At 35.0% G+C, this 27,263-nt stretch overlaps 1 protein-coding gene across 4 annotated transcripts in view; it reads right to left on the minus strand.

Annotated features, from left to right (window-relative positions):
* Positions 1–27,263, minus strand: part of axo (axotactin) — a 99,825-nt gene that overhangs the window by 66,357 nt on the left and 6,205 nt on the right. For 3 of the 4 annotated variants that reach the window (XM_074183790.1, XM_074183792.1, XM_074183791.1), the window contains exons 2-3: positions 7,553–7,805; positions 1,029–1,185 (exon numbers count right to left, since the gene is read on the minus strand). In XM_074183790.1, the coding sequence (XP_074039891.1) occupies positions 1,029–1,185; positions 7,553–7,799 (404 nt within the window). In that variant the 5' untranslated portion in view covers positions 7,800–7,805. Of the gene's footprint in view, positions 1–1,028; positions 1,186–7,552; positions 7,806–27,263 lie in introns of those variants that run through there. The other variant, XM_074183794.1, reaches the window with a different exon arrangement.

A 27,263-nucleotide genomic window follows, 5' to 3' on the forward strand; every position in this document is an offset into this window, starting at 1 on the left:
TATATATATATATATTTGTATATGTACGGAACACAATTCTAAGAATATTTTTGTTTCAAATTTAACATTTACTGGAACATTTCTTAGCATAAGGTATTTTGGCGCAGTTTTTGGGTAATTTAAGTTTGGTTTGACAAAACATTTACAAAATTTTACATTCATTATTTTTTTTTTAACTTTGAGACAAAGTTTTATTTTCAAAAACACAGACATACAAAATTTTATTCATAACACCTTTCCAAGAATTCTACTTTGAGAAAGAGAGCTGCATGAGCTTCGAGGACTGCCTGCCCGGTACTGACGATGCCCAATAGGCTGAAATAGCTGTATTTATATCCTGGACCCGGATGTCACGCAGGTAGCTATAGCTGCCTAAGTGGTCATGTTAGATGTAGGCTGGGAATTCTAGGTCTTCTAACTGGAACCACAAATGTGCGGTTGGCTCCTGTTGTTGACTCCGTGCATATGTGTTGTTTCCTGCTTTCGGCAAACAAGTGTTGCCCATCTTTACACTTGGCTGCACCGAGCTGATGGGGCCAATAGCCAGAAACATATATATATATATATATATATATATATATATATATATATATATATATATATATATATATATATATATATAAACATATATATATATATATATATATATATATATATATATATATAAACATATATATATATATAAACATATATATATATAAACGTATATATATATAAACATATATATATATATATATATATATATATATATATATATATATATATATATATATATATATATATATATATACAGATAGAGATTTTATATATATATATATATATATATATATAATTCAAAAGACAGATACAGTGTTCAATATCAGCGTCACTATTCAATCCTGTTATTGTATTTTCACTTCAATAGATATTATTAACATGTGACCCAGAAATAGTATACCTAATACTATTTCTGTTCGAAAACTCAATTATCGTAAGAAAAGCAAATGAATAACAATGCTGTTTGCTTGGTTACTATTTAAGATACAAACCTTAATTGAAATGTCTGAATTATATCTCCATCTATCTGTATGAAGGTATTCGACTGAGCAAACATGAATGTGTCGCCAATGCCTGTTTCTTGAAATGTCAGCTGGGGGCCACGCTTCTCTCTCGGCTTAGCAGTCTGTTTCGATAAGGATACTCCCCCTAAATAAATTATTTTGAAAATACAGGGCTATACAAATACGAGTCTCTGAGTGGGTAAGAGATAGAAAGGCTTGAAACCAAAGCGGCCAGCGACTATTTCATGCCAAAAATCATGCCAAAAATGAACTGTTACTGTTTTGGTTCCGTAGATATGGAAGATGAAAGAGTAAACTTGTTAAATTCTGCCTTCTGGCCTTCCTGATTGTTTACTTAATTTCGTTGAGAGATTAAAGATATATTATATGCACTTGAAAAACGGCAAATTCAAAATTATATTTTTTGTTGGTACCTATAATTTTTATTTGCCGAAATACTGAAAGCCTATTTATCCGTTGCCAACGGACAGTCAGAATAATACAAAATACAAATGAAATTATCCACACGTACCTTTAAGGGTACTGCTGATCTTAATTTCAACCTCAACAGGAGGAAGAAAAATAGTTAAAGTAAGAAATGACACGGAGAAAGAAAGAATATGTCAACTACACTTCTAGTATATTTTGTAGAAATATAAAATCAAAGAAATCAATAACACACTATTTGTATTGGCATTTGAATGAGGAAAGTTAACCCTATTTATATTCGTGTGGAATATTATTACACAAGCTTTATATTTTGTAACCGAAAAATAAAACTATTATATAGAGTGTCTTTCAACTTTCTTGATTGGCAGTTTTACTGTCGTAAAAAAATTCCAACCTGTAAATGAATATATCTTTTCCTGATCCAATCATGAATTGAAAGGCAAATATAGAATGTTATTCGAAAAATTTACAAAAATAAAAGATACTTGCAGTAATGGATACCGAATTTTATTGGTAAAGTATTTTCAAAAATTAGTGAATACGCAACTTTTCTTCACTGTTACTCTCCATTTATCTCATAGTTTTTTCATGCAGTCACTGCAGATCTATATGGTCGTTGATCAACGGCTGGTGAGGTTTTTAGGTTCATTAGCCGTGGTCTGCTTCTTCTCTTGGTTTCGATGTAGAATGAACCACAACTACACGGTATTCTTTATACTCTCGTGGGATACTTAATGGATCCTTGGCGTTTTTTGCTGACCTAAGACTATTCTCTATCGTTCAATCGCATTATCCGAAGTAAACGTAAATGCTTCGTGGGAATTTCTATCGAATCAACTACTCTTACCAGTTTATTCCAGAAACAGAAACAATACAGAGAGCAACAAATATTTTTTTAAATTTAATAGAGGGACTCTCGATTGAAAAATTAGAATTTTTTCTCTCAGAAATAACAGCAATGAAGTATTGTCTAACCCTGCTGATGTTGCAAACATTTTTCTCCAAGAGTTTAAGGAATAATTTCCATCTGAAATAATTATTGATCTTTCATCTCTTGAACGCCAAGTCAGAAATGAAACAAGTAACTTTATACAAAGAATGAAATGGGTAGCAATGCTGGTTCTGATAACATTCCACCTACTTTTATGAAGCAATGCCAGTCACCAGTCAACACTCGCTCTTTTTGTCAAAATTGATAAAATGGAAGCAAGTTGGATCCTTCAAACTAACGTCGAGTTAGCTTAACGTGTCTTTCCTGAAAATGCATGGAGAAAATAATAACCAAAGAACTAACTACTGTTTTCTTATAGAAACATCAAAAATCAGCAACATGGATTTCTCCATGGTCGATCCACAATTTCCAATTTACTATACTGTCAACCATTGATCTTCTAAACTTGACGTGAGTTGTCCTTTCGATGTCATCTACCTTGACTTCAAGAAATCATCTGACAGTCCCGCATTGAAGACTACTATGCATTCGAGATTTTTCATCAAAAACGTATTACTGTGTTCGAATAGATGACAAACTTTCGAAACCATAACCAGCAGTAAGTGCAGTTCCCCAGGGATCTGTAATTGGCCCGCTGCTTTCCGAAATATTTATTAGCGATCTCGTAAATGAAGTTCAAACCAAAGTCATTCCTTTTACTGATGATACAAAATTGTATGCAAAGCCAAATCTAGAAAGAAATACAATGGTAAATGACCTTCAGCGAGTAGAAGAGTGGTGCCAAAAGTGGCTCCTGAATCTGAATGAGCGAAATTGCAATGTTCTGCAGCTTGGTTCTAATAAGAAAAAAAGTTATTTTATTAAGAGATTTCCACTGAAACCCGTGAAACACCAAAAAGATATCGGTGTTCCTCTTTTCCGTTACTCCAAGCCACGAAGGTATCATCAACACTTCGTAGCCAGCAGGAGGGTTAAACAGGCGAGTGTTTTCCAGAGCTCGTCGTTAAAATTGTTTCCAGTAGAAGTTGACAACTACGGGACTTCCGTTTGCTCATAGAATTTTCCATTCCATTGAAAGTATATTGATGTTGAGCAATGTTCAAATAACTCGCTGATGAGTTGCAAAGTTTCACTAATCGAAACCATTGTGAATAAAGATACGACATCGAAACTTACAACACGTCATTTTGATTCACTTTCAAATCGCAAATTTTGTCAATAAAAGAAGCTGATGAATGAACAGAGCCGATAAGTACCCGATAAGTCCCGATCTCATATGTCGGAGACACTATAGTACCGACGATCGGCCTTAGTAGGACATCCGTCTTATGCATTTTCGGTAGCTCATATAAACGATGTGGTAATGCCTCGGTTCTCAGTAACCCTTTATTCACATCCTGGCTAATAGATGATGCACAAATTAGCTGGTTTGTCTTTCTCGAAACGCAGCTGATCGGATATCGCTTGAACATGATATAAATGTTGGGGTCAAGTAGATTAACTATCTTTTTCATGTAGTCGTGCTCGTTCATCACAACGCTGACATTTCATATGTCAGCACGTAAGATCAGGATATTCTCATCATTGTTCGGAGCTCTCAAAGCTGCTCTTTCTGTATATGTCGCGTTGAACTTAGGTCTGGCGAAATTATCACCAGAGAAAACAAGGATTTTGGCTGAGGGGGACAATCTTACTCTTATACCACCCACAATTTCAAAAGAGGCTATTATTTCCAATGTAGAAGCAAGAATCCGCGAGTTACCGACCACGGTTGCAAAGGAAATTCGCATCGAAACAACAAAGATCCTGAAACGAGCAAAACAGTAGTTGCTAACTTCTACATGAATCAATTCAAACGACGACCTCTGAAATATTCGCCGGTCCGACCCTCCTGTTGCTACGATATATTGGTGAAAACACGGAAGACTGGCAGATTGGGGCATGAAGTACCTATAAAGAAAACCAACCCATACGGACCGATATTTGAACAAGAACTCCAATCATCATCTGCGATAAAAAAATTGGTTATTAAGAATCTAGCAGAGAGGGCAAGACTTATCTGAGTACCGGAAGGGTTACAAGAGGAAATATGTCATCAGAAGAATGCGTTTCTGGGTAACGGATATAACGGGGTCGAAATTAACCAAGCCTTACGATCCATACAAGAACACTCCACGGTGACAATGGAACGAACGGCCAACAGATGAACTTTTCTGCCCTACATAAGTGACATGTACCAGATTCTCGAAATTCTTGAATTCTCGAAAAACATCTATTTATGATCATTTACAAGAACGACAGAGATTAGTTTCGCTATAGCCGAACAGATGAATCGGCAATGGCAGAACGCGCTCTCTTAGATGGGATCCGTGACATTGCCATCGAAAACACGCAAGTTCTCGATAAAACCAGTGGGTACTATCCGAGACCATTCAGAGAGGTCTTGAAAATAAATAAACATAAGAATAATTTCAACCGTAAGGAAAAAAGCTTATTCAACAAAACATTGATACCGGCACTTCATAACTCAAAGTTTCTCCCAATAATTGAAGAAAGTCGGACCCATCAAGTACAAAAACAGTCGGCCGTCCGACATCTAGTCTCATTATCAATACAAACGCACCAGGACCATTTTCACTTTTGTGCATCACAGCAAGATAGATCACTTCAACCGTTGCCGCATCGCTTTTAATAATGTCTACCGCAGTAACGAAAGAAACGTCAGGTATAAAAACCTGCACACCACAACTAATGAACCCAAAAACACCGGACAAAATTATCCTGAATATTATAAATAATGGTACGTCTACATAAAATATAATCAATATTTCGAAATGAAATTTCGAAACAGTCATCTCTCCCAATGTAGCCACATAGTAGGTTTCGGTAAATGCTTGCTGAAAAAGAAATACTTTCCGGCTATTACCGTTGGCAAAATGCGGGTCGAGAAAACTATTGTAATACTGGTGATTGGAAAAAGTGCTTGTTTTTGGATTTATTCTACGCCAAAAGTTCCATTTTTACCTTTTATTCAATACAGAAACTCGAAAACTAATACATCTCCATAGAGGTTTGGATCCATAAGCGTCTGTTATATACTCAAGTTTAAGCTTATCGCTCACTTGTCCGGCACAGCACAGCACGGCGCTGTCCGTCGCCTGATGACGACGGGTAGTAGCATCGCCCACTTGTCCAGCTACAACCAGCATCCTGAAGGTGCTGTTTGTTCGATTTTGAAGGAATTTTACTTGAAATCGAGCGGTGACAGAAACATGTGTATCATTAGCAGTTCTGACGAAGAAGTCGTTATTATAGTGGCCGCATTATTGAATGTAGAAGAAAATAGTCACAAAAAAGAATGTTGTGGGTCCATCCCATTAATCAAAAGAGGGCAAATCTGGGAGAGTGTCGTCATCTTTTCAACGATCTGAAAGAAGACGAGGAGAAATTTTTCCAGTATTTCCGAATGACTTCAAGCAAATTTTCAGAATTTCTGGATATTCCAGAGCCTGCCTTAACAAGCAACTCGTCCATTTTCATAGGTACCGTCTGACACTGTGATGTCAACTGACGGAATAGCAAAGCAGAAAGACTAAAACTTCCCACCTTCCCAGGCACTTTTGGACAAGTTGATGCTGGCAAGCGCTGACCGGTGAGTGGTTGTCGATTCATTTTCATTGTTCCAATCCTATCCGCATTTTGACGGGATGGGAACAATGAAAATGAATGGACAACCGCCCACTAGCCCGGCACGGCACAGCCTAGAGCGTCCGTCGCCGGCCAGTGCTTGCCAGCATCAACTTGTCCAAAAGTGCCTGGGAAGTTTCAGCCTTTTTGTTTTGCTATTCTATCAGTTGATAGCACAGTGTCAGACGGTACCTATGAAAATGGACGAGGAAAAATTGAGTTGCTTGTTAAGGCAGGCTCTAGAATATCCAGAAGTACTGAAAATTTGCCTAGAGTCATTCGGCAAATTTTCTCCTCGTATTCTTTCAGCTCGTTGAAAAGATGATGAAAGTCTCCCAGATTTGCCCTCTTTTGATTAATGGAATGGGCCCACAATATTCTTTTTTGTGACTATTTTCTTCTACATTCAATAATGCGGCCACATAATGACGACTTTTGAATTTGGAGTGTCTGTATGAAAGATTGTGACCAAATGGAGCTATTAAGTCATCAGGAATTCAGATCCCTCTTCTCGGCAGGATCCGCGACCATTGAAGGGCAGAAATTGAAGTATTTCTCTCAGTTGATCAAGCTAAAAACTTGGTTCAGTTTTCGACACTCAATGAGGTGATCACAACGTTGACACCGAGTTGAAACTTTGAAATTCAAGACCTCGTCTTACCAAAGCACTTATTTGCATTGCTCAGGTCGAGTGGGCTAAAATCGAAAATTGAGGTGCCATCAAAGCATGCCATGATGGTGTCTTCAATGCTTCAGTCTTCCGTAATCACATGATAGGTATAGAGCTTCAAGATACCAGATGTAGGGCCTGCCGCGAGACGTTCGAGACCCTGATAGACTTGCTGTCGACATATCGGCATATGCGCTCTCAGTTTATATCCATCGACACGACGCGACTCTATGGAGTGTCTAGTGCCACCTAGGGCACTTCCACGGTATTGACGAGGTGGTACCTAAGCTCCGGGAATATTGAGTCCGTTGTGAGAAATGAAAAGTGACAAATGTATTGGAAATATTCATTATCCACTCTTATGCTGATATAAGCTAATAAATTTGATGTAGTCTTTCTAGGCCATCACCACTTCGACCACCGATATTCATCGTGGAGATGACAATTCATTTTTTGATAAAAAGCTAGAAGACATGTTGTGATACTGTTCTAATGATTGATAATTATTTGTAAAGTTCATATATACAGAAGAACTTACTTTAATTTCATGGGTCAACTGCTTCCCCTAAAATATCGACAAGCAAAAGCGTACGCCATGAATATAAAAAACAGTAAAAGAACAAATGGAAGGTGAGTGGTTGGAATTCTTAGTACAGATAAAAATATCTGAGTCTACTACAGATACTTGTGAATTTTTGGGTGTTACAACAGATACTGTTACTGATTGATAATATTTTAAATATTAATACTCACTTCCGAGACCTATACATCTGTTTTGACAGTGTCTTTCTGTTTCAAATCTGTTCCATTCATTCCCTGCACATCCACCCCATATAAACATTAAACACTCTTTCCTGTCATGGTCGAAAGCCCATTTATATAAGTTTCTATTACAGGGGCCTTTTTCTGCTGGTCCAGGGCACGGGTGAGGGTCGTTTCCCTTTGGCATTGCCAATATCGTAATGATGAATGGAAAGAGGCAGGTGATTGATCTCCACATAGTATTCTGAAAATTATCATAACTAGAAAGTATATATAATATACTAAAAGTATAGTTTAACGTCTAGTTAAATAAGCATATTGAAAAAAATCGAGCCGAACATTACATTTTTGTTCAAACAAACCATTAAACGAAGTACTCGACGCATCAGCCTCAGCCTCAGAGTTAGTAAATGAATGGTGAATTTACTCGTCAAAAGAAGATATTTGGTTAAGTGCTTTTGACTTAGTTCTATAACGGCAATGTTTCCCTCAAAAACTTCATTTTGTCCGAACAATAAGGTGATCAAAAAAAGTTGGGCCAAGATACAGAAGTGGACCTACGAATAATTTTGTAGAAAAATGATGTATTAATGAAATTTCATACGTGACCAAGAGTAACCAAGAGCATTGCAGTGTAGCCAACCAACTGTTTTTCTCACGTCCTCCACAAAACGTGGAGGACGTGATGACGGGAGTGTTTTGCGCTGTTTCCAAACAGTTTCGGATGTTAAAACCAGAACAAACCTGATGCGTACAAACAAAAAATCTCAAACAGTCCGAAATAGTCTCGGACACTTGGTTAAATCAGAACGCATTTTGAGGAGACCACTGTGCCACCTATCGTATATATGAAGAGATGATGACGAGAAAATACTGTTGATCATGTCCATTTTGTTATGTAGCGTATCCTTGTAGTCAGTTCAAATGTGATCTAACCTCAATCCTCAATTATTTAAATCAAATAAATTAAAAAACGTCCCAGATAATAGCCCAAACAAATTTCCACATGAATGCGCATGAGCAACGGGAACAGTTCTCAACAGTTCAGCCTCGAGAGCAAGAACGATTCGGGACGGTTCAAGACAGTCGAAACCTGAACAGATGATTCATCAATCCGAACTTATCCTCAATAAACCAGATTGCACTATATCAACTGAGCATGATCCTGACTTCTTAGAACCTGAATTTCGTAGAACCAGAACAAACCTCTCAGTATATACTTACCACCGTAGCACCGCATCGTATAGAAGTAAACACGAGTAAATTCACTCCCGGTCGGGGTCTTTGATGTATCGGGTGGAAATTTTATTTTTTGCTAGTATGTGGCGGGGCAGGAGGGTGTCGGCTAAGAGCTATTGTGCGCCTCTGCAAGAGGTTCGATCAAAAAATATGTGACCATGATCTGACTTCATCATTGCTACGAGGAGCTCACAATAAATGTCTCATATGATTGTGAAGTGTTTAGGAATTGATAAGACAAGGTGGTGAAATAAACGTATATTTTGTAAAATAAGATTATACAATTTAGGTCAAAAACTTATGCTAATCTATTCTAAAGGTATTTCAGAATGATGAGTTTTTGACTTTTTTTTAACATTTGTTTTCAAATTTGTATTGGCAAATTTCAAAGTATAATAAATTCTTACCCTTGTGAAAAAGAAAAAATAAATAATCCTAAGGAAAATTATCACACAAGTGAGAAATGTTGATTTTTGAAAACATTGTTTTGAGCTGGTTGCCACTGATTGCGTGGCACATGAACTATAAAAATGATAAGGAAATTCTGTCTGTAGATGACTGATACTTTGTAAAAATGAATCTGGAGGCATATATAAGCTTCCAAACTGTTTGGCTTCTGTGTTACCGTATGCCTTGAAATAACTATATACATTTGTTATTTGTTGTTTCAGTCGGTGTGTTACTAGCCGCCGTGGCAAAATTTGTACATACTTTACATGAATGTTTTTTCAAACATTTTTTCAAAAGATAATCACGAACATAGTCCAAGGTGTTGCTTTCGGGAATGGCTAGAGTTCTATAATAATTTGTCTCTACTCTCAAAGGTTTTTTGGAACTTCCACAAGAATTTTTATTCTATTTATGTCACCATCTGTAATATTAGTTACAATCTCACTAGTATCTTCTAAATAGTTGATTCCTTCTAACAGTGTGAAAAATGTCTTCAAAAATTATGTTCAAAATATGTTTTTCCGTTAACCAGCTATCGCACCCCTACGAACGAAACTTGTGCGAGCTAAGGATTAACGAGGTCTTTACTTTCAACGTGTGATTCCTAACACGGCTTGGACGATAGCAAGTGGAAATCGAGCGTTCCGCCTGGGGCTTGAACCATCGACTCACACATCGGCCCATTGACTGAGTGAACAAAGCACACACGTCGAACCGCCCGGCTACCAACCAACAGCTCTGGTAATTTGAACAGGAGTTGGGTTTCTGGCATTTCCACAAGTATTTCTCAATTAACCAAAATAATTTTTCACCCAGTCCTGATTTGTATTCCTCGTCAATATGTAGGAGTGTCCTTCACTATGTAGGTTTTCCCAAAGTTGCAGAAATGCCGAAATTGTTATCTGCCACCCCTCGATGAATCTCATTCGTTCAGTCGTGTTTTTTGTTTTTTTTATATTACAGTTAATTTGCTGAAAAATATTTTCATTTCTTTCAGAAATTCAATTGTTTTGATGTTCCGAAAAAAGGTTTATTGAAATGTTTGACATTGTCAAATCGATTTGAATTCCAAATATCAAACAGTTAATCCATTTTTTCAATGAATGTAGCCGTCCCTATTGCTGCTGATGGTATCTGATTGAAACCGGCATAAGTATTCATCGCTGTAGCTACCGAATGACTGAAAACTTGACTGGCTAATTTAACCTTCATCCTTTAAAAGTTATTTGGAAATAAATGAGAATCAGTAAGTTTGGGTGCTAGTCTATATTGCCTTTCCTTATACAAGTTGTAAAGTTGTTCAAGGTGACTTTTGTTCGTTGTATATTCATCAAATTTCAAAAAGTCATCGAAAAAAAGGTATCTGCTACATTTCAGCAGATGAGAAGTATCAAAAAAGTAAAATATTTTTTTTCTTATCAACTAAGAAATGTGGCTGCTCTACATCAGTCACTTTGACATCTTTTCTGGCAAGTTTAGCAAAATTAAAACCTAAATCTGAAATGATACCCCTAACTTTCAATCCAATTTTTGATAATTGCCTAACAGCTTCATTCAAAATACTTTTTATATTCAGTATTGATGTGGATGAATTCGTAAAAAAGTAATCAACAAATGGTATTGAATAGAAACAGAATTTGATGAGAGACAAAAAGAGGTAGTTTAGCAAACGTTTATTTCGTTTGGTTTTGAATCGTTTTTCTGAAATAACTTTTTTATATCATTGGGTTGGTTGTTGTTGATCAAAATTTCAGTATAAAATACAGATTTCTTAGTTTTGGGTTGGTTGCCTAGTGTGCTAATTATGAAGTGTGTCAATCGAATGAAATTCTAATGTTTTTTGTTATTCATGACAGAATGTAAGAATAGACATATTTGCTATTTATAGTAGATTATTTGACACATATGAATGGAAAGTAGGCTCCAAAAAAGGTTATTTGAATATACATTTGATACTTTAGTTTTGCAGAGATTTCAATGGAAGTAATATTTCTCTTACAGATACATACTAGCCAAATCAAAAACTTGATGTGGTTCAACAATTATTTTTCTTTGTGGATTTCCAGTGTAACTCCGATTGTTTTGTTGTCATTTTATATCATTACTTGTGAGGCATATACTATTCGTAAAGTTCAATTTCATCAAATTAATTTCATAAAAAAATTGTTTGCATATTAATGACCTCACTATATATAGTCTATAACAATGTATTTTATGATTTTCGTTATATGTTCATTCCTTCGATCTTACATCATAAATACTAGAAAAACATTTCTTTTTTCGTCAATTGGAAATCGAAAAAAATTAACGCCGACATCTCCGACGAGCAACCCATAGCTCGACACTTGTTCATTTTGAAACTAGACACAAATTTTTCACAAATACAAAACCACCACTTATAACGACCTCACTCTGTAATAATATTCCATGCCTCAACTTGTCTCACTTGGTAAATGTATCAGATTCAGTCGGTTGCGCTGTAGGCTGAGCATAAAATTCGAGGTGGGAAATCTTGACCCAAATATGGCGGAGAGTGAACTTACTTGTGTTTACATCCATACGGTATCAGTACCTTCACAGAATATCGGAGTACCTTCTTAACTGATCAGTGTCTGCTGAGGTGGGGAAGGTTGGTGTTGGGACTGTTTGTCTTTTTTTGTGATTTTTACGTGATCCGTCTCGAAGACCTATGTTAGTTGTCCCGTTATTGTTTTGAGATATTGAAGTGGTAAGTTGAAAAATTATTTCTTAGAAATATTTTACTCTTCTCAATAGTTGGTTAAAGTTTCAGATAAAAGTGTATTCAAGGTGTTACGAGAAAGAAGTCAGAAGACTTCAATGGCTACTTGAAAAGGTAAATAGCGATATAGAAATAGCTGAAGACAGTGACGGTAGCCCAGAAGGAGATGAGTTAGAAGACCAGGACGAGAAATACTCGGATACCGAGTAAGAAATATCCGACGATGATTTAGAGGAAGTTGCTGCTATAGAACCCGAAACCAACAGGGCTGTTCGTATCCCTTGTTTTATTTCCAATGGAGTTCATTTATCACTGACACCATGTTAGAAATAATTGTCGTCAACACTAACCGACAAATAGAAAGAAAACAATATTCCAAATAATATAGAATAGCCAGGCTCAATAATATTGATGAACTGAAAGCCCTGGTTGGGCTACTTTAGATTGCTGGAAAGTTAAAGAGTGGTCGCCAAAATATACGCGATCTTTTCAGAACCAATGGCATGGGAATAGTGATTTTTAGATTGAAAATGTCACTTGAAAGGTTTAAGTATTTACTGCAAAATATCCGAATGGACGATGTTACAACAAGATCAGAGGAGATAAAATTAGATAAACTAGCAGCAGTAAGAGAACGTTTTGATGAACTGAATGAAAATTTACCCAAATATTTTACGCTGTCAAAGTATGCAATTGTGGATGAAATTTTGTGGTCATTTAGAGGCCTCTGTGGATTCAGAGTCTATATTCCATCTAAACCCAACAAATATGGGTTGCAAGTATATTCTCTAGTAGATGCAAAAATGGATATCTATTGTAGTAGACACCCAGTGGGTACATACAGTTTAGACACGTCCAATATTTCACTAGTGCCAAGGTTATGCCAACCCATATGGGGCTCAGACCGTAATGTTACTACGGATATTTTTTTATTACTACTGCCTTAGCTTATAAACTATTGAATGATCATGGGCTGAAAGTTACAGGTACAAAGTTACAGAGACCTGAAGGAACAACTATATTCGGGTATCAAGAAGTGTACCTTACTGTCGTACATTCCGAAAAAATAAAATAAAAATATTTCTCCTCTCGACCTGGCACAGGAAAGATGATACGCTTGATAATGAAACAAATAAAACATAAATTATAATTGACTACAATCGTACAAAAGGTGGAGTGGACACCGTTGACAAATTATGTGCAGCTTACGATCGTTCAAGAAATACAAGGCGTTGGCCTATAGTAATTTTGAATGGTGCATTGAACATTGCTTCTATTAACTCCTATAAAATATACCAAAATAAAAACAATAAAGATAAACCTCCGATTCCAAGAAAATCATTTATAGAAGATCTTGGATATCAATTGGTAGAAGCTCATGTTAAAAAGCGTGTCAACTCTAATGGTCTTCTCAGAACAACTAAATTGAGAATACAAAAAACCTACACTATTGATGAAAATCAAACTCCTACATATCCTGCAAATGGACGTTGTTTTTACTGTTCTACCAAAAAAAGTATGAATACTACATTTACCTGTCATAGGTACAATAAATTTGTTTGGATGTATTTGGAATATCTGACCCCCACATGAAGGGAATGCGTCGAAAAATTTGATGAACTTTAACAACAAAATTTCAGTTTCTGCCAATTCTGACAATTGTGTTTAACGTTTGAGTTGAATATATATTGCTTTCCATTTTTACAAAAAAAATATATTTCTAGTTTTTACTACTTAAAGTTGGGTCATCTGTTTCTGTATATTTTCAATAATTATTCAACATACTCTATATGTCTTTTTATACCCTACCCTTACCATAAAATGCTTCAACTCATAATTATTAAAAACATTTTTTTGTGAGTCAGTCTCTGAGACCAATGTTAGTCGCGGAAGGTTAAGAGGAAGTAACTTCAATACGAATGTCAAATACTAAGGTCATGGGTTATTTTAGCAATAGCAGAGGGTGGAGCCAAACAGATGCATAAACTCAATATCAATTGAGCAATTCACAATATATTCAAATAATAAAATTTACCCTGAATCTTTTCCCCAATCGTAGGTGTAGTATTCTCAGAAGTAGTACGGCTGATTCAAATGTGTAGTAGAATAAGAACTCAAGTGACTTAGCCTAGAAACCTAGATGACAACAGTTTGAAAATTGTAATACATTTTAACTGTACCATGGCTTCATGACATGGGTTTGGTGAACATATGATTAAATGAATAGGATTGAAATCAACTCATAGAAATTGTGGCATCCTATGAATTATGATAGAAAACTTCCTGCAATTGATAACTCGAATGTTGGAAGTGGCAGAACAGTTATCTAGATGAATTGAAGGGGTTATATTTTTTAGGAATGATTAATTTTTGGGAAAGAAAGTTTTTAGCTTTCTACTACTCCATCTGGATACAAAAAAAAAAAGAAGGATGAGGGAGTCTTCCAAAGAAAGGAAGTAACTCTATACATGGATGTGTAGATCATGCAAAGAAGTAACTTTCAGACACAAACTGAAAGAAAGTTCTCCTGAAACAGCTACTTTCATATAAACATTGAATTATACGAAAGAAAAAATTATTTCGAAACAAATACTTCTATATGAACACTGAATTATACAGAAGATACTTTTCTCTACTCAGTTTGTATTTCAAACATTCGTTGTGGAATAAAAATCAGACTCCCTCATCCTTCTTTTTTTGTATCAAGATGAAGTAGTAGAAAGCCAAAAACTTTCTTTCCCAAAAGTTATCTAGATCTTCGACCATTTGACAAGGATACGGGGTCACCGTATGGGTAGGGAAATATTCTAGTCGCTTGGATCATGGATACAGCATATTGACTCTGGTATCATCTTCATTATATAATACGCATTCTGTCTATTTTCCACACTCCACGAAAGTGAATTATTTTGATTCACTTATAGCGGCCATTTGTTTTCGTTGAAGTAACCGGCTCAATCAAGTGGAGACACCAGTTAACTCAACTTGTGAGATTCAGGCAACTCAATTGATAGTCGTCCAATCAGTTAAACTAGAGATTTGGTTAAAATCAATGTGGAAACAATGGAAATTTGGTGGCGTTGAGTGTTTAATTATCGAGTATGTGGTCATTTTTTTTCCAGATCAAATATCATTAACTGCGAATTTTGAACACTGACCGATGGTAAGTAGAAATTTTTCATCTTATCTCAAATCAAAACAAGTCTGAAGACTCTATCAAGGATAGATATATCCTCGATCCTCGGTCCTCGATTGAAGACAAAATTTGAAAAGCCAAGAAAAGTACTTAATAGAAATAACTGCGTAAACGCAAGGGAGACATAAGTGGAACCAAATAGGTGGTTGTCTCACAAGCGAGACATAAGTGGAACCACCAACAGGTGGTTGTCTCGCTTGCGTTTACGCAGTTAGTTCTATAAAGTACTTTTCTTGGTTTTTCACATTTTGTCTTCAATTGAGGACCGCCTGCCCGGTACTGACGATGCCCAATAGGCTGAAACAGCTGTCTATCAGTGGCTCTTAAATTGAAATCAATATGAGAATGATCAGAATGGTACTTATTTATTTATCTTTTATATATATATATATATATATATATATATATATATATATATATATATATATATATATATATATATATAATATATATATATAATCGATCGCTTCAAAAACACGTCACTAACTTTCTTCGGAAATTTATGATAATTCCTCTTCCATATTCTCTGTTCTGTTTCATTTGTTTCATTCTGTCGTCATTTAAATCAATAATGGATTTGTTTCCACCATTAATATGGAAGTGGCCAATCTCCATATAGTCTTTTTCAACTAAAACTACTTTTTTAATCCTTTTCTGCCAGTCTTCTTGATATTAGATACTTCTTCTTCAATTAGCTCTATTAACTTCTTATTACATTTTGGAAAATCATTTTTACGCCTGATGCTTTGTTTCAATTTTTCCCAAATAACTCGATCGAATTGAAAACACAAAAACAGGAGGGAAGTCTCAATATGGTGTGTCCATACTTTCGGTATGTAGCCCGGTAGGTAACCGGGCGGTTCGACGTGGGTGCTTTGTTCACTCAGTCAATCGGCCGATGTGTGAGTCGATGGTTCGAGCCCCAGGCTGAACGCTCGATTTTCACTTGCTATCGTCCAACCCGTGTTAGGAATCACACGTTAAAAGGTAAGACCTCGTTAGTCCTTAGCTCGCACACGTTTCTACTTCTGAGTAGGGGTGCGACAGCTAGTTACCGAAAAAAACATATTTTGAACATATTTTAAACTTTTTTTTCAGCAATACTCTCAAGGACATACACTTTTTCAAATGTTTGTGTCTGTAAAACTTCAAGTAGTTGGTTTTTAGTATAGTAATCTTCAAAATACAAATTGTTGTCCATTAAAAATCATTGTATTTCATCTTTCCTCGAATTTCAATTCGGTTATTTGATGAGCAATCGCGAACTATTACACTATTCGCATCTGAATTTGGGATCACACCATTTCTCGAAAATATTAGCTTCCATGTTCTTATGATGGTCAACATTGCAGTCCTCAAGTTATTTCCACATAATTTCAAAGAATTCGGAACCCATCCTTTATTTCCTCAGCAATGCACAATGATTAGTCGCGATCCTTTGTTTGCAGGCATGTTAGGCGTACACATTCTCGAACCATCTGTCCACACTTTCGTTACTGTCGTGAGTGTCATACCAAGTTTCCTCCAAATATAAAATTTGCCGTTGTTCTTGTCTATATTTAGTTATTTGTTCTAAGTATTTGTTGCGCAATTCCACTATTCTTCTGCTTTCCAGAACTGCTTGACGTTTGTTTATTATTTTAAATCTGAATCCTAGTTTCTTTACCCAATTCTGAAGAGTTTTGTCACAGCAGCTCACGTTATGTCCAGAAGTATTCAATTTCTTTCTTAGGATTTTAGTTGTAGGAATCTCATTGCTTTTGTAACAGTCGTATATTATTTTTTCAATGATTTTATTAGATGAACATCTAAAGGTTTTGGTAATCCTGTATCACATAGCGTCTTGCGTTCATAAAAGGTTTGTTTTTGACTATTTTACATGCAGTTGAGAAAGGAATTTCGGTCAAATCTGATGTTGCTTGTAATAGTTTGTTTCCCTCGAAACCAAACTTGAGATGTAGATTCTTATATACATTGAAACATACTTACTATGTTTCAATATTCAAATGCATCCGAATCGTATTCACTGGTATCTCTTTTTCGCATTATTCACCATCGCTATTGGAATCACTACACTGGAAAAAGTCTGCGTTGTTATCACTCGTTATTGCTATTAGTAGTTGTCCAAGGACGCCACATTTCAAATCAATGATTAATATTTTAAATAATTATAACTGCCCCTATATCGAATTTCAACACTCAAATCGCGATTAGTTCCTAAACTAAACACGACGGCGATAACCATCCCCGCATTGCCGATTTCTATTCGTCACCGTAACATAACTTCAAAATAAATTGTATGACTCTTCAGCCGATCATAAAACTCGGTTAGTAAAAATTATCCAATACGAAACGCCAAATCTACAGTCCACATGGACTAGTTCGCTGCCGGTTCATTTCTATGTATTGGTTTTTTTGGCCTTTGAGAGTGCCGTCAACTTTAAGTGTGCACAATATCATTTACTTCGCCTATACCTATTTTGTATTCGCAGCAAGCCTCCAACTAACAGAATGAGCTAGATTAAACAATGAAAGAAATCAGTTTTTCATTTTCAGTGCATTTATATTTTTATTATTAAACATTTCATAATCGAAGTAAGAATTAAATGTTTAAAACTAAGGGATGCCTACAAATTATTTACTTCTAATTCAATTTAAAAAATATGTTTTGAAATATGTTTTTCCATTAATCAGCTGTCGCACCCCTATGAACGACAACTCTCAGAAATCGAAACTTGTGCGAGCTAAGGACTAACGAGACTTTAACATTTTAACGTGTTATTCCTAACACGGGTTAGGACGGATAGCAAGTGAAAATTGATCATTCAACCAGCGGCTTTAACCACCGACTAACACGGTGGTCGATTTGAGTGAGTGAACAAAGCAAATATGTCAAACCGACCGGCTACTGACTGACCTGTTATAAATGGACTGCAGTGGCAAGGGGGCAGTGGAGGTCAAGGCCTCAGACGGCTTACGAAGGGGGCCACAGGAAGTGTCAATTTTATTAATTTGGAAAATGTAAAAAGATACTTAGGCAATCGAAATCGTACGTGCCAAGCGAAAGGGTAAGTTAACGTATGAAAGAGAGGCGGCGAACGAGGTGGAGTCGAATGCAGCGGAAGTGGCGACAACTACAATATTTCCATCTTAAGATTAACAAAGTTAGCCATTCTTGCCATAGAAAACGATATAAATGTTGATTTACGTGGTTGTATAAAGGACTTTGCGTTAAAAATAGCACGTTAGTTCAAGTTCATCTCAATTACTTTTATAAAATCGTTGAATCCTGGCTGAAGGCGAGGCCCATATTTGGCGGTAAGCAACGATTCCCTCAATTTGAAATGTAAAGTTAATTTACTAGTCAAGTCTGCATTGAGAGATTTTAGTTGGCTCTAGTTTATGTCAGCTTTGGTAGTTTGACCAACCAACGTCGACATAAAAATTTGGCAAACTAACTTGGGTGTCACGTCAATAAGTGATTCCACTTATGTCTCGCTAGCGTTTACACAAATATTTTTATCAAGCACTCTTCTTGGATCTTCACATGTTGTCTTCAGTCGAGGACCGCCTGCCCGGTACTGACGATGCCCAATAGGCTGAAACAGCTGTCTACCGGTGGCTCATAAACTGAAATCAATATGGGAGTGATCAGAATAGTAATTATATATTTATCTTTTGATTTTCATGGAATTATTTTCCAGCAACATGACTGCATTTACCTTTCTCGATTTTATATCATTTCTAGAAACATGTGGATTCGTATGAGAATGAGCAGAATAGTACTTATCTATTTATTTATTGATTTTCATGGAATTATTTTCCAGCAGCTTGACTGCATTAAACTTTCTTGATTTCATATCATTTCATGAAACATGTGGATTCGTTTTCCGATGGCATTCCAGGATAACTTCCCAAATTTCTGCTACCGCAGTTGTCAGTTGATTAGTAAAACCACCAACACTGACATAATAAAAGCTTGGCAAGTTGACTTGGATATCACACCAATGGGTGGTTCCACTTATGTCTCGCTTGCTTTTACGCAGTTATTTTTATCAAGTACTTTTCTTGAGTGAGATTTTAGTTGGCTCTAGTTTATGTCAGCTTTGGTAGTTTGACCAACCAACGTCGACATAAAAATTTGGCAAACTAACTTGGGTGTCACGTCAATAAGTGATTCCACTTATGTCTCGCTAGCGTTTACACAAATATTTTTATCAAGCACTCTTCTTGGATCTTCACATGTTGTCTTCAATCGAGGACCGCCTGCCCTGTATTGACGATGCCCAATAGGCTGAAACAGCTGTCTACCGGTGGCACTTAAATTAAAATCAATATGGGAATGATCAGAATAGATAATTAAAGGACCAGGGAGATCACTCCCAATCAATGCAAAATGACGACGAACAGTTGGGTCCACTCATCTGTTGTTCTGTCGACGGATAGGATGTTCACAAGGCTTCGAATTTGCGTTCTTCAGCTGCACAACACTCTAGAGTTTAGATTTTTACACATATAGACTAATCACAAAAATGCGGAAAAAATACTTTGAAAAGCGGTGTCCGGATTTTATTGCTGAGCGAAAAATGGCGGTATTCTTCTCCCGCGCATGTCTGAGTTTTCCCCAACTGCATTTGCGCGGTGAAAGAATCCCGTTTAGTTACAGAGAAAACATTAATACCCAAAAAATAAAAGTGAAAACTTCCTCACTCAACCTTTGCATTTTGGAAAGGTAATGAAACAAAAAATAATAATGATTTCAAAAATAATATGATAAGGTGAACCGTAAACATTCCGGTCACCCAAAAAGGGGTATTTGACCCTTTTTAATGCGAAATTTCAACTTCTGGTAGAGGGCATAACTTTACCAGAGGTCGTTTGAATTCACTACCATCTGCAATGCGGATCGTAGCAACGCGACAAATATCATCTGCACCAGGGTGCATAGCTGTAATTCTGGCAAGATTCCATTTCGAAGGAGAAACATTATCTTGCTTTATTATTACTAAAGTACCAAGTTTGGGAAGATGCGAAGAGGGAGCAAGCCTATTCGCCTTTTGTTGCAAGGTATGTAAATACTCTGTATGCCATCGTTCATTAATATTTTTGAATGGAAGCTCTAGAATATATCTACCAGTAGCGTCACGTGAATGTGTTTCTCGAAATATTTTCTCGCAGAGTTCATTTTCTGGAGACATCATTTTTTCTCTAGGAATCTCCTCAATTTCCCAGAAGTGCAAAAGCGTCTTATTCAAGTTGAACAAATCTGTTTGTGCCGTAGAACAAAATAAAGTTGTAGCGGTAGTAGATGAAGAGTTCAACTCCGTATATTTCCCGATTAATACGTAACCGAAAATTGTATTTATTGCGATCGGTTCATTCCTTTCGCCCGGAAATATGATTGTTAACTAAAATAAGAGCAAAAATTTTGGCACCTAATAATAAATCTATTGGACCGGGTTCATAAAATTTAGGATCAGCAAGAAATATATTTTTTATATGGTCAAGGTGCGTATGTTTCAGAGTGCGAGGTGGCATATCTGTGCATATTTTTGGTAAAATGTAAGCATCAATATTCAATATTGGGTTGGAGGTACCAATCGGTTTGATAGAGCAAGAAACTCCACCTTTTGTAGTATATTCCTCCATTTGATTCAAACCTTGACTTTTCAAGGACGATTCGAATCGCGCCAAATGTAGTTTTTTTAAAACACTTTTCTGATATGTAATTTGTCTCGGAACCACTGTCAATAAGTGCTCGAACTTTGTGAAAATTACCAAATGAATCCTGAATTTCAAGAAGAGCGGTTGAAAGCAATACACCAGAACGAGATGAAGCGATTCCACAGAAATTTGTAGGCGGCTGGGGGTTTTGCATTTGTAAAGAAATATTTTGTTTTACTTAGTCTAGTTCACATGTACTTTTTTTGTAACATTTTTCAGCCCTGTCCAAAAATTACGACCAAGGTGTCATTCGATTCGTATTTTTGCCTAGAAAGTTTAAGGAAAGGTCCGAAAACGCGCCGATAAAAATTACAAAAGTTATAAACAATTAAGTGAGAAAAAAATGGGGCTTTAGTTTTTTCTTAATATCTCTTAATTATAAACAATGTATTTGTTTATAATAAATTTATTAACAATAGCTGTAAAAAAAATTTTTAAAATATTAATTAGTTTTTAGCCATGAGACATTGAAACAATAAAAAATTAGAAAAAAAATTGTAATGTATTTTTTATAAAATTATAATTTTCAATTGTCAATAAAAAAATAGAAAATAACAATTTTTTCTATTTTGGCAACGGTAATCTATTTTTTTGCCTATCAAGGATAACTTCACCAAAGGAAAAAAATGCCAGGGTTTTAGTTTATTATAGGGATTTTTATATTAACTTTCAATTCAGAAAAAATTATCAATTAACAAATTTATAATTAACGTTAAAATTGGGATACAAATTTTTTGACTGCGGATTATTGTTTATTGATGTATCCCAACATAACATGAATTTTTTCATTCCTTAATATTTACATTTAATATGTTTAAATAATTTTTTTTGTTTTTATGTCAGAGTGACGTAAGGCGCGCGGAAGCCAGACTACCCGCTTTTGGCTCTATTTTCAGGGCTCTGTAAAAATTATAAATAATCGAGATACAGTTTCGGGAGTCGAGACTTTTTTTACGCAAATTCATTGATCTTTTCAGAAAAGACTTGAAGCATATTTATCATAACGCAATAGTTTAAAAGTTATTATAAAAGCGAAGGAGCGAATGATAAAGACAAGTATCAAGGTATCACAATATTGAAAGTTTCATAAAAAATAGAATAAATTTAAAAAAAAACACATAGTTACTTTTATTATAGAACAAAGTATTGAAAAAAAATTTAAAAAATAATTTATTTGTAACAATTTTTTTAATAAACGATTAAAAAAAGAATTAAAAAAAAAGTTTTTTCAAAACCTTGAAGAACAGCAGAATTTATGATTTAAAAAAAAACAGTCCCTTAATTTTAATATTTTGTTGCAAAAAACGATTGTTAATTAACAAACGCATTTTTTAGCAACAAAAATTTTTTTCAAGAAACCATTTTTTTCTAAAAATCATGTTTTTTTTCAATTAACATAATGAAAAAAAAATTTCGAATTGCTTATAAACAATGTATTTGTTTATAATAAATTTAACAATAGCTGTAAAAAAATTTAAAAAAATATTATTGATTAGTTTTTAGCCATGAGACATTGAAACAATAAAAAATAAAAAAAAATTGTAATGTATTTTTTATAAAATTATAATTTTCAATTGTTAATAAAAAAATGGAAAATGACAATTTTTTTTATTTTGGCAACGGTAATCTATTTTTTTGCCTATTAAGGATAACTTCACCAAAGGAAAAAAATGCCAGGGTTTTAATTTAATAATTAAAGGGATTTTTATATTAACTTTCAATTTAGAAAAAGTTATTAATTAACAAATTTATAATTAACGTTAAAATTGGGATAAACATTTTTTGACTGCGGATTATTGTTTATTGATGCATCCCAACATTAATGAATTTTTTCATTCCTTAATATTTACATTTAATATGTTTAAATAATTTTTTTGTTTTTATGTCAGAGTGACGAAAGGCGCGCGGAAGCCAGACTACCCGCTTTTGGCTCTATTTTCAGGGCTCTGTAAAAATTATAAATAATCGAGATACAGTTTCGGGAGTCGGGACTTTTTTTACGCAATTTCATTGATCTTTTCAAATCTTTTTTCAAATTTCCAAAATTTTGAAAATTTTCCGAGATAATAAGAAAAAACTAAAGCCCAATTTTTTTTTCACTTAATTGTTTATAACTTTTGTAATTTTTATCGGACCTTCCCTGAAACTTTTTAGGCAAAAATACGAATCGAATGACACCTTGGTCGTAATTTTTGGATAGGGCTGAAAAATGTCACCAAAAAGAGCTAAATCGAGTACATGTGAACCAGACTAGCTTGCGCGTGCGGTAATGAAAAATTAACATCTGAAGTGGGGTGTGCTCGGGGTAAGGAGCCATTGTTGAATTGCGTATTGAGGGGACTCGTTTGCGGAGGAAGACTGTCTATTCGCGAAACATGAGCGGATTGAGGCTTTGCTCCGATTAATGGAGCACTAGAGGCGAAAAGACTGTCAGTGGTGTGCAAGTTTTGCGGATAATATTGGGAATTATTCGTTGCAGAATTGAACTGCGGATTGTAAATGGAATTATTGGGATTTTGCGGACTTACAACACTGGTGGGTTGATTATTACGTGACGTATTTATGCATATCATTGTGTGATGTCTTGCGAAACAGGATCGACAGTTAGATTGCGAACGGCACATCTCAGAGGTATGACGATCTGAGAGGCAGTTAAACACCATTTGTTAGCGTGGGCAAGGCTTAGACGTTCTTGTGGTGATTTATTTTGGAACTGAGGGCATTTATAAATGAAGTGATCAGTTGATTTACAGAATGTACATGAATAAGTGGTGCTTTTCTTTGCATTTACAAAAAACGTGTTTGCCTGACGCGGTTTCAACTGAAATGAATTAGAACCTTTGGTTTTGTTTTCAGTCTTGCAATGTAATTGACTATTAGACGTGATTTTAAAGAAGAAGAAAATTCTACAGTCTCTAATGCGTGACAGTGATTTACAATGAATGATTTCAAATCATCGTATTGTGGAAAGGTCATCATTTAAATGCTTGGAAAGCATATAGAATAGTAAAAAACTGTTTTATAGGTAATTTCATGTTTTCCAAGAGAACGTAAAGTTTCGATTTTTACACATATAGCAAATAGACTAATCACAAAAATGCGGAAAAAATACTTTGAAAAGCGGAGTCCGGATTTTATTGCTGAGCAAAAAATGGCGGTATTCTTCTCCTCTTCTCCCGCGCATGTATGAGTTATCCCCAACTGCATTTGCGCAGTGAAAGAATCCCGTTTAGTTACAGGGAAAACATTAATACCCAAAAAATAAAAGTGAAAGCTTCCTCACTCAACCTTTGTATTTTGGAAAGGTAATGAAACAAAAAATAATAATGATTTCAAAAATAATATGATAAGGTGAACCGTAAACATTTTATCTTTTGATTTTCATGGAATTATTTTCCAGCAGCTTGACTGCATTATTAACCTTTCTTGATTGTATATATTCATAACTAAATAAAAAATATAACTAAAATAGAGTTTTACAGCAATATTTCCTTCAAATCGATAAAATGATAAAATTCTTGAATTATAGGTGACTCTCAGAGCCTATACAGGGTGTTTCAAATTCGATCCTCACCATTGGGATCTCGGAAAGTATGAGATATACGAAGATGGTTAAATTGGAACAAAGTTGCGCATTTACCTGACTAACAATATGACGTTGAGAAAGTTCTGAAATGCCGAGTATATCCGGAAAAAAAATAAATTTCGGAAAATAGTTTTTATTTTTTCTGGCTTTATTTTTCGAAGGATTCCAAAATAAATTGCACTTCCACATTACCACTTTTTTGTCTACTACATAATAGTGTTCTCAGATTTGCTATCCGACATTTCGTCTTCCGGCTTTTTAAACGAACCAAACTCAGTGAGATTTTTATCCAATAACTTGAACATAGTTCGATGTGGTTGTCGTTCTTCGGGATACAAGTTTAAATACATTTCCGATGTTCTAACACTGTTTCTATTGTATTTGTAAATAATTTGTTATCATATCTCTTGTTTCTTCATTCGTAAAAGCCATTTTTGGCCAAAAATTCAATGACTTGTAAAATAACAAAATGTAATTGAGTGTGCGACAAATTGAGTGTGAAAATTAGAAACATCAAAGTCAAAGCCTATCATGATAATAATTAATTTTTTTCAATATCTTCAATTTTTTTTAAAAAAATGATAACTTATGATGCATCATTTAAAAAGTTAAATCTGGTTCTATTCAAAACAGAAAAAATTCAATGTAGCGCCTATAAGAAAAAATAAAGTTGATGATGGTGGCCGGAAGACGAAACGTCGTGTAGCAAATGTGCGACGAGACAGGTTAAGGCCCCGGTGTCAAATCACAAAACCCTTCTCTCAGCACTGCCACACTTTTCTACTTCTTGAAAATGGCTCCAAAGTAGAAGCTGAAACGTCGAACAATACAAAACTTTGAACGCGGTTCAACCCGAAATTCAGATGTTCAAATTTCTAACTGCAAAAATCTATTCTATTTGTATACTTATTTGGTGACGTTTCAAATGCGTTATCCATCCTCATTATCTCACCTAAGATCAATTTGATATTATCAGTATCAATAACAATAATATCAAATTTATTTACATAACTACAAATTATAATGTTTTGATTTAAATATGTTGAATAATGAAAATGGATAGTCTTCAAAACGTCACCAGATGATACACATTTTATAAATTCAAGTTACTGACTTTTCAAAAAGTAATTTTTGGCCCTTTCTACAGTTGTATTTATTTTCAAATTTAATATTCAGATCATTTTATAGATCTGTAGAAGGTAACAATCCTAAATAAAAAACTCTTTCAAATATAAATTGTCCTTCTGAAAATAAAATATTTGAACAACATTAGTGTTCACGATATTTCAATAATCTTCGCATCATACAGAATACATCATTGGAAAATTCATATGAATACCCCCAGTCCGACGCCTTTTAATAATATCCTTAACGCAATATGAGAAAAACCGTCGGCCGCCTCTTTTGATGTAGTTTGTCGCAAGTCACTTTTTTAATGGTTCGTTAGCGGCGTCCTCAAGAGCCATAGCGGGTAGAAATGTCACAGTGACTTTGTGGATGAATTGCAGTGCCACTTGCTTGACACGACTATGTTGCTTTCTTTGATGTACCGGCATGGTTGCATTCTTGAAAGTCTTTCACTCTCAGACAATACGGAATATACTATAATCGTGATATATTATAGAAGATAATTAATAATTATTTATTATTGTAGTATTGGACACGCGAACATCACTTGCAACCTTGATAGTCTGGTACATCGAAGAAAGGTTGGAGATTTGTGTCTCTTCTATAGTTACTTTCACGGGAAGTGTTTAAGTGATTTGGCACATTTGGTTCCACCAAGAGCGGTACATATCAGAAATACGCGACGGACTGTGGCTACTCATCGTTTTGAGGTTCAACTCCGTACACCTCGAACTTCACTGTTTAATAACTCTTTCATTTGGAGAACGGCGTTTATGTGGAATAAACTTCCTGAGAACGTTTCTCCAAATGGATTTAATCTCCAGCGATTCAAATCAAATGTGAATCACTACTTTCGCACAGGCACCGCTGAGCGCCTTGAGAATTTTCCTGTAGTGCTTGTGTTTTGCCCTTAAAAAAAGTGGCAAGTCTGAAAGTAGCCTGAGAACAATTGTCAATAGTAAGTGATATATGTTGAACGAAAAATATTTACCAATAGCAACTAACTATACGCTGAAATAGTGAAGACAACCACTATACAGGGTGTTATTCAAGTATGTACCATAAATTCAACAGACGATTCTTTAGGTTATTTCAAGACGAAATGTTCATATAACCATGGGTCCGCAAATCCTTCGTTCTCAAGATACAGGGTGTTAAAATAAAAATTAAAAAAAGTTATTCGTAAATATATTAAATATCCTTTACCTAATTTCAGTTGTAATTTGGCAATGGTATTTATAAAATTGAGGAGCTAATTTAGCCCGAACGTGATTCAATATATTAAGTCCAGCGGCGTCTCGAGCGGGATTTGAACGAATATTTTTGAGTTGAAAATGTACGCCACTGACTTTTGTGCGATTTTTATGATTTCTTTGATTTTATGATTTGATTAAGCACTAAAAAATACAACTTTTTTGTGTCTTGAATTTTTTTCGAAAAAAAAGTCGACCTAATTGCATATCCCTGGACCTCACAAGGAATAATATGGGGAATTAAATGTTTCTTTTGGGACTTATTATTTTTACATTTTTTTATTACTAATTATGTAACAATAACAACAAATATTAAATAACATTAACATCTAGACTAACGAGTTACACTAAATTAAGTGTTGGAAATGGCCTCCTTAGGCTTCAAT

Source organism: Leptinotarsa decemlineata, unplaced genomic scaffold (assembly GCF_025532065.1).
Source record: "Leptinotarsa decemlineata unplaced genomic scaffold, Ldec_3_MD MMD2_tig00026345_RagTag_RagTag, whole genome shotgun sequence".
Taxonomy (NCBI): domain Eukaryota; kingdom Metazoa; phylum Arthropoda; class Insecta; order Coleoptera; family Chrysomelidae; genus Leptinotarsa; species Leptinotarsa decemlineata.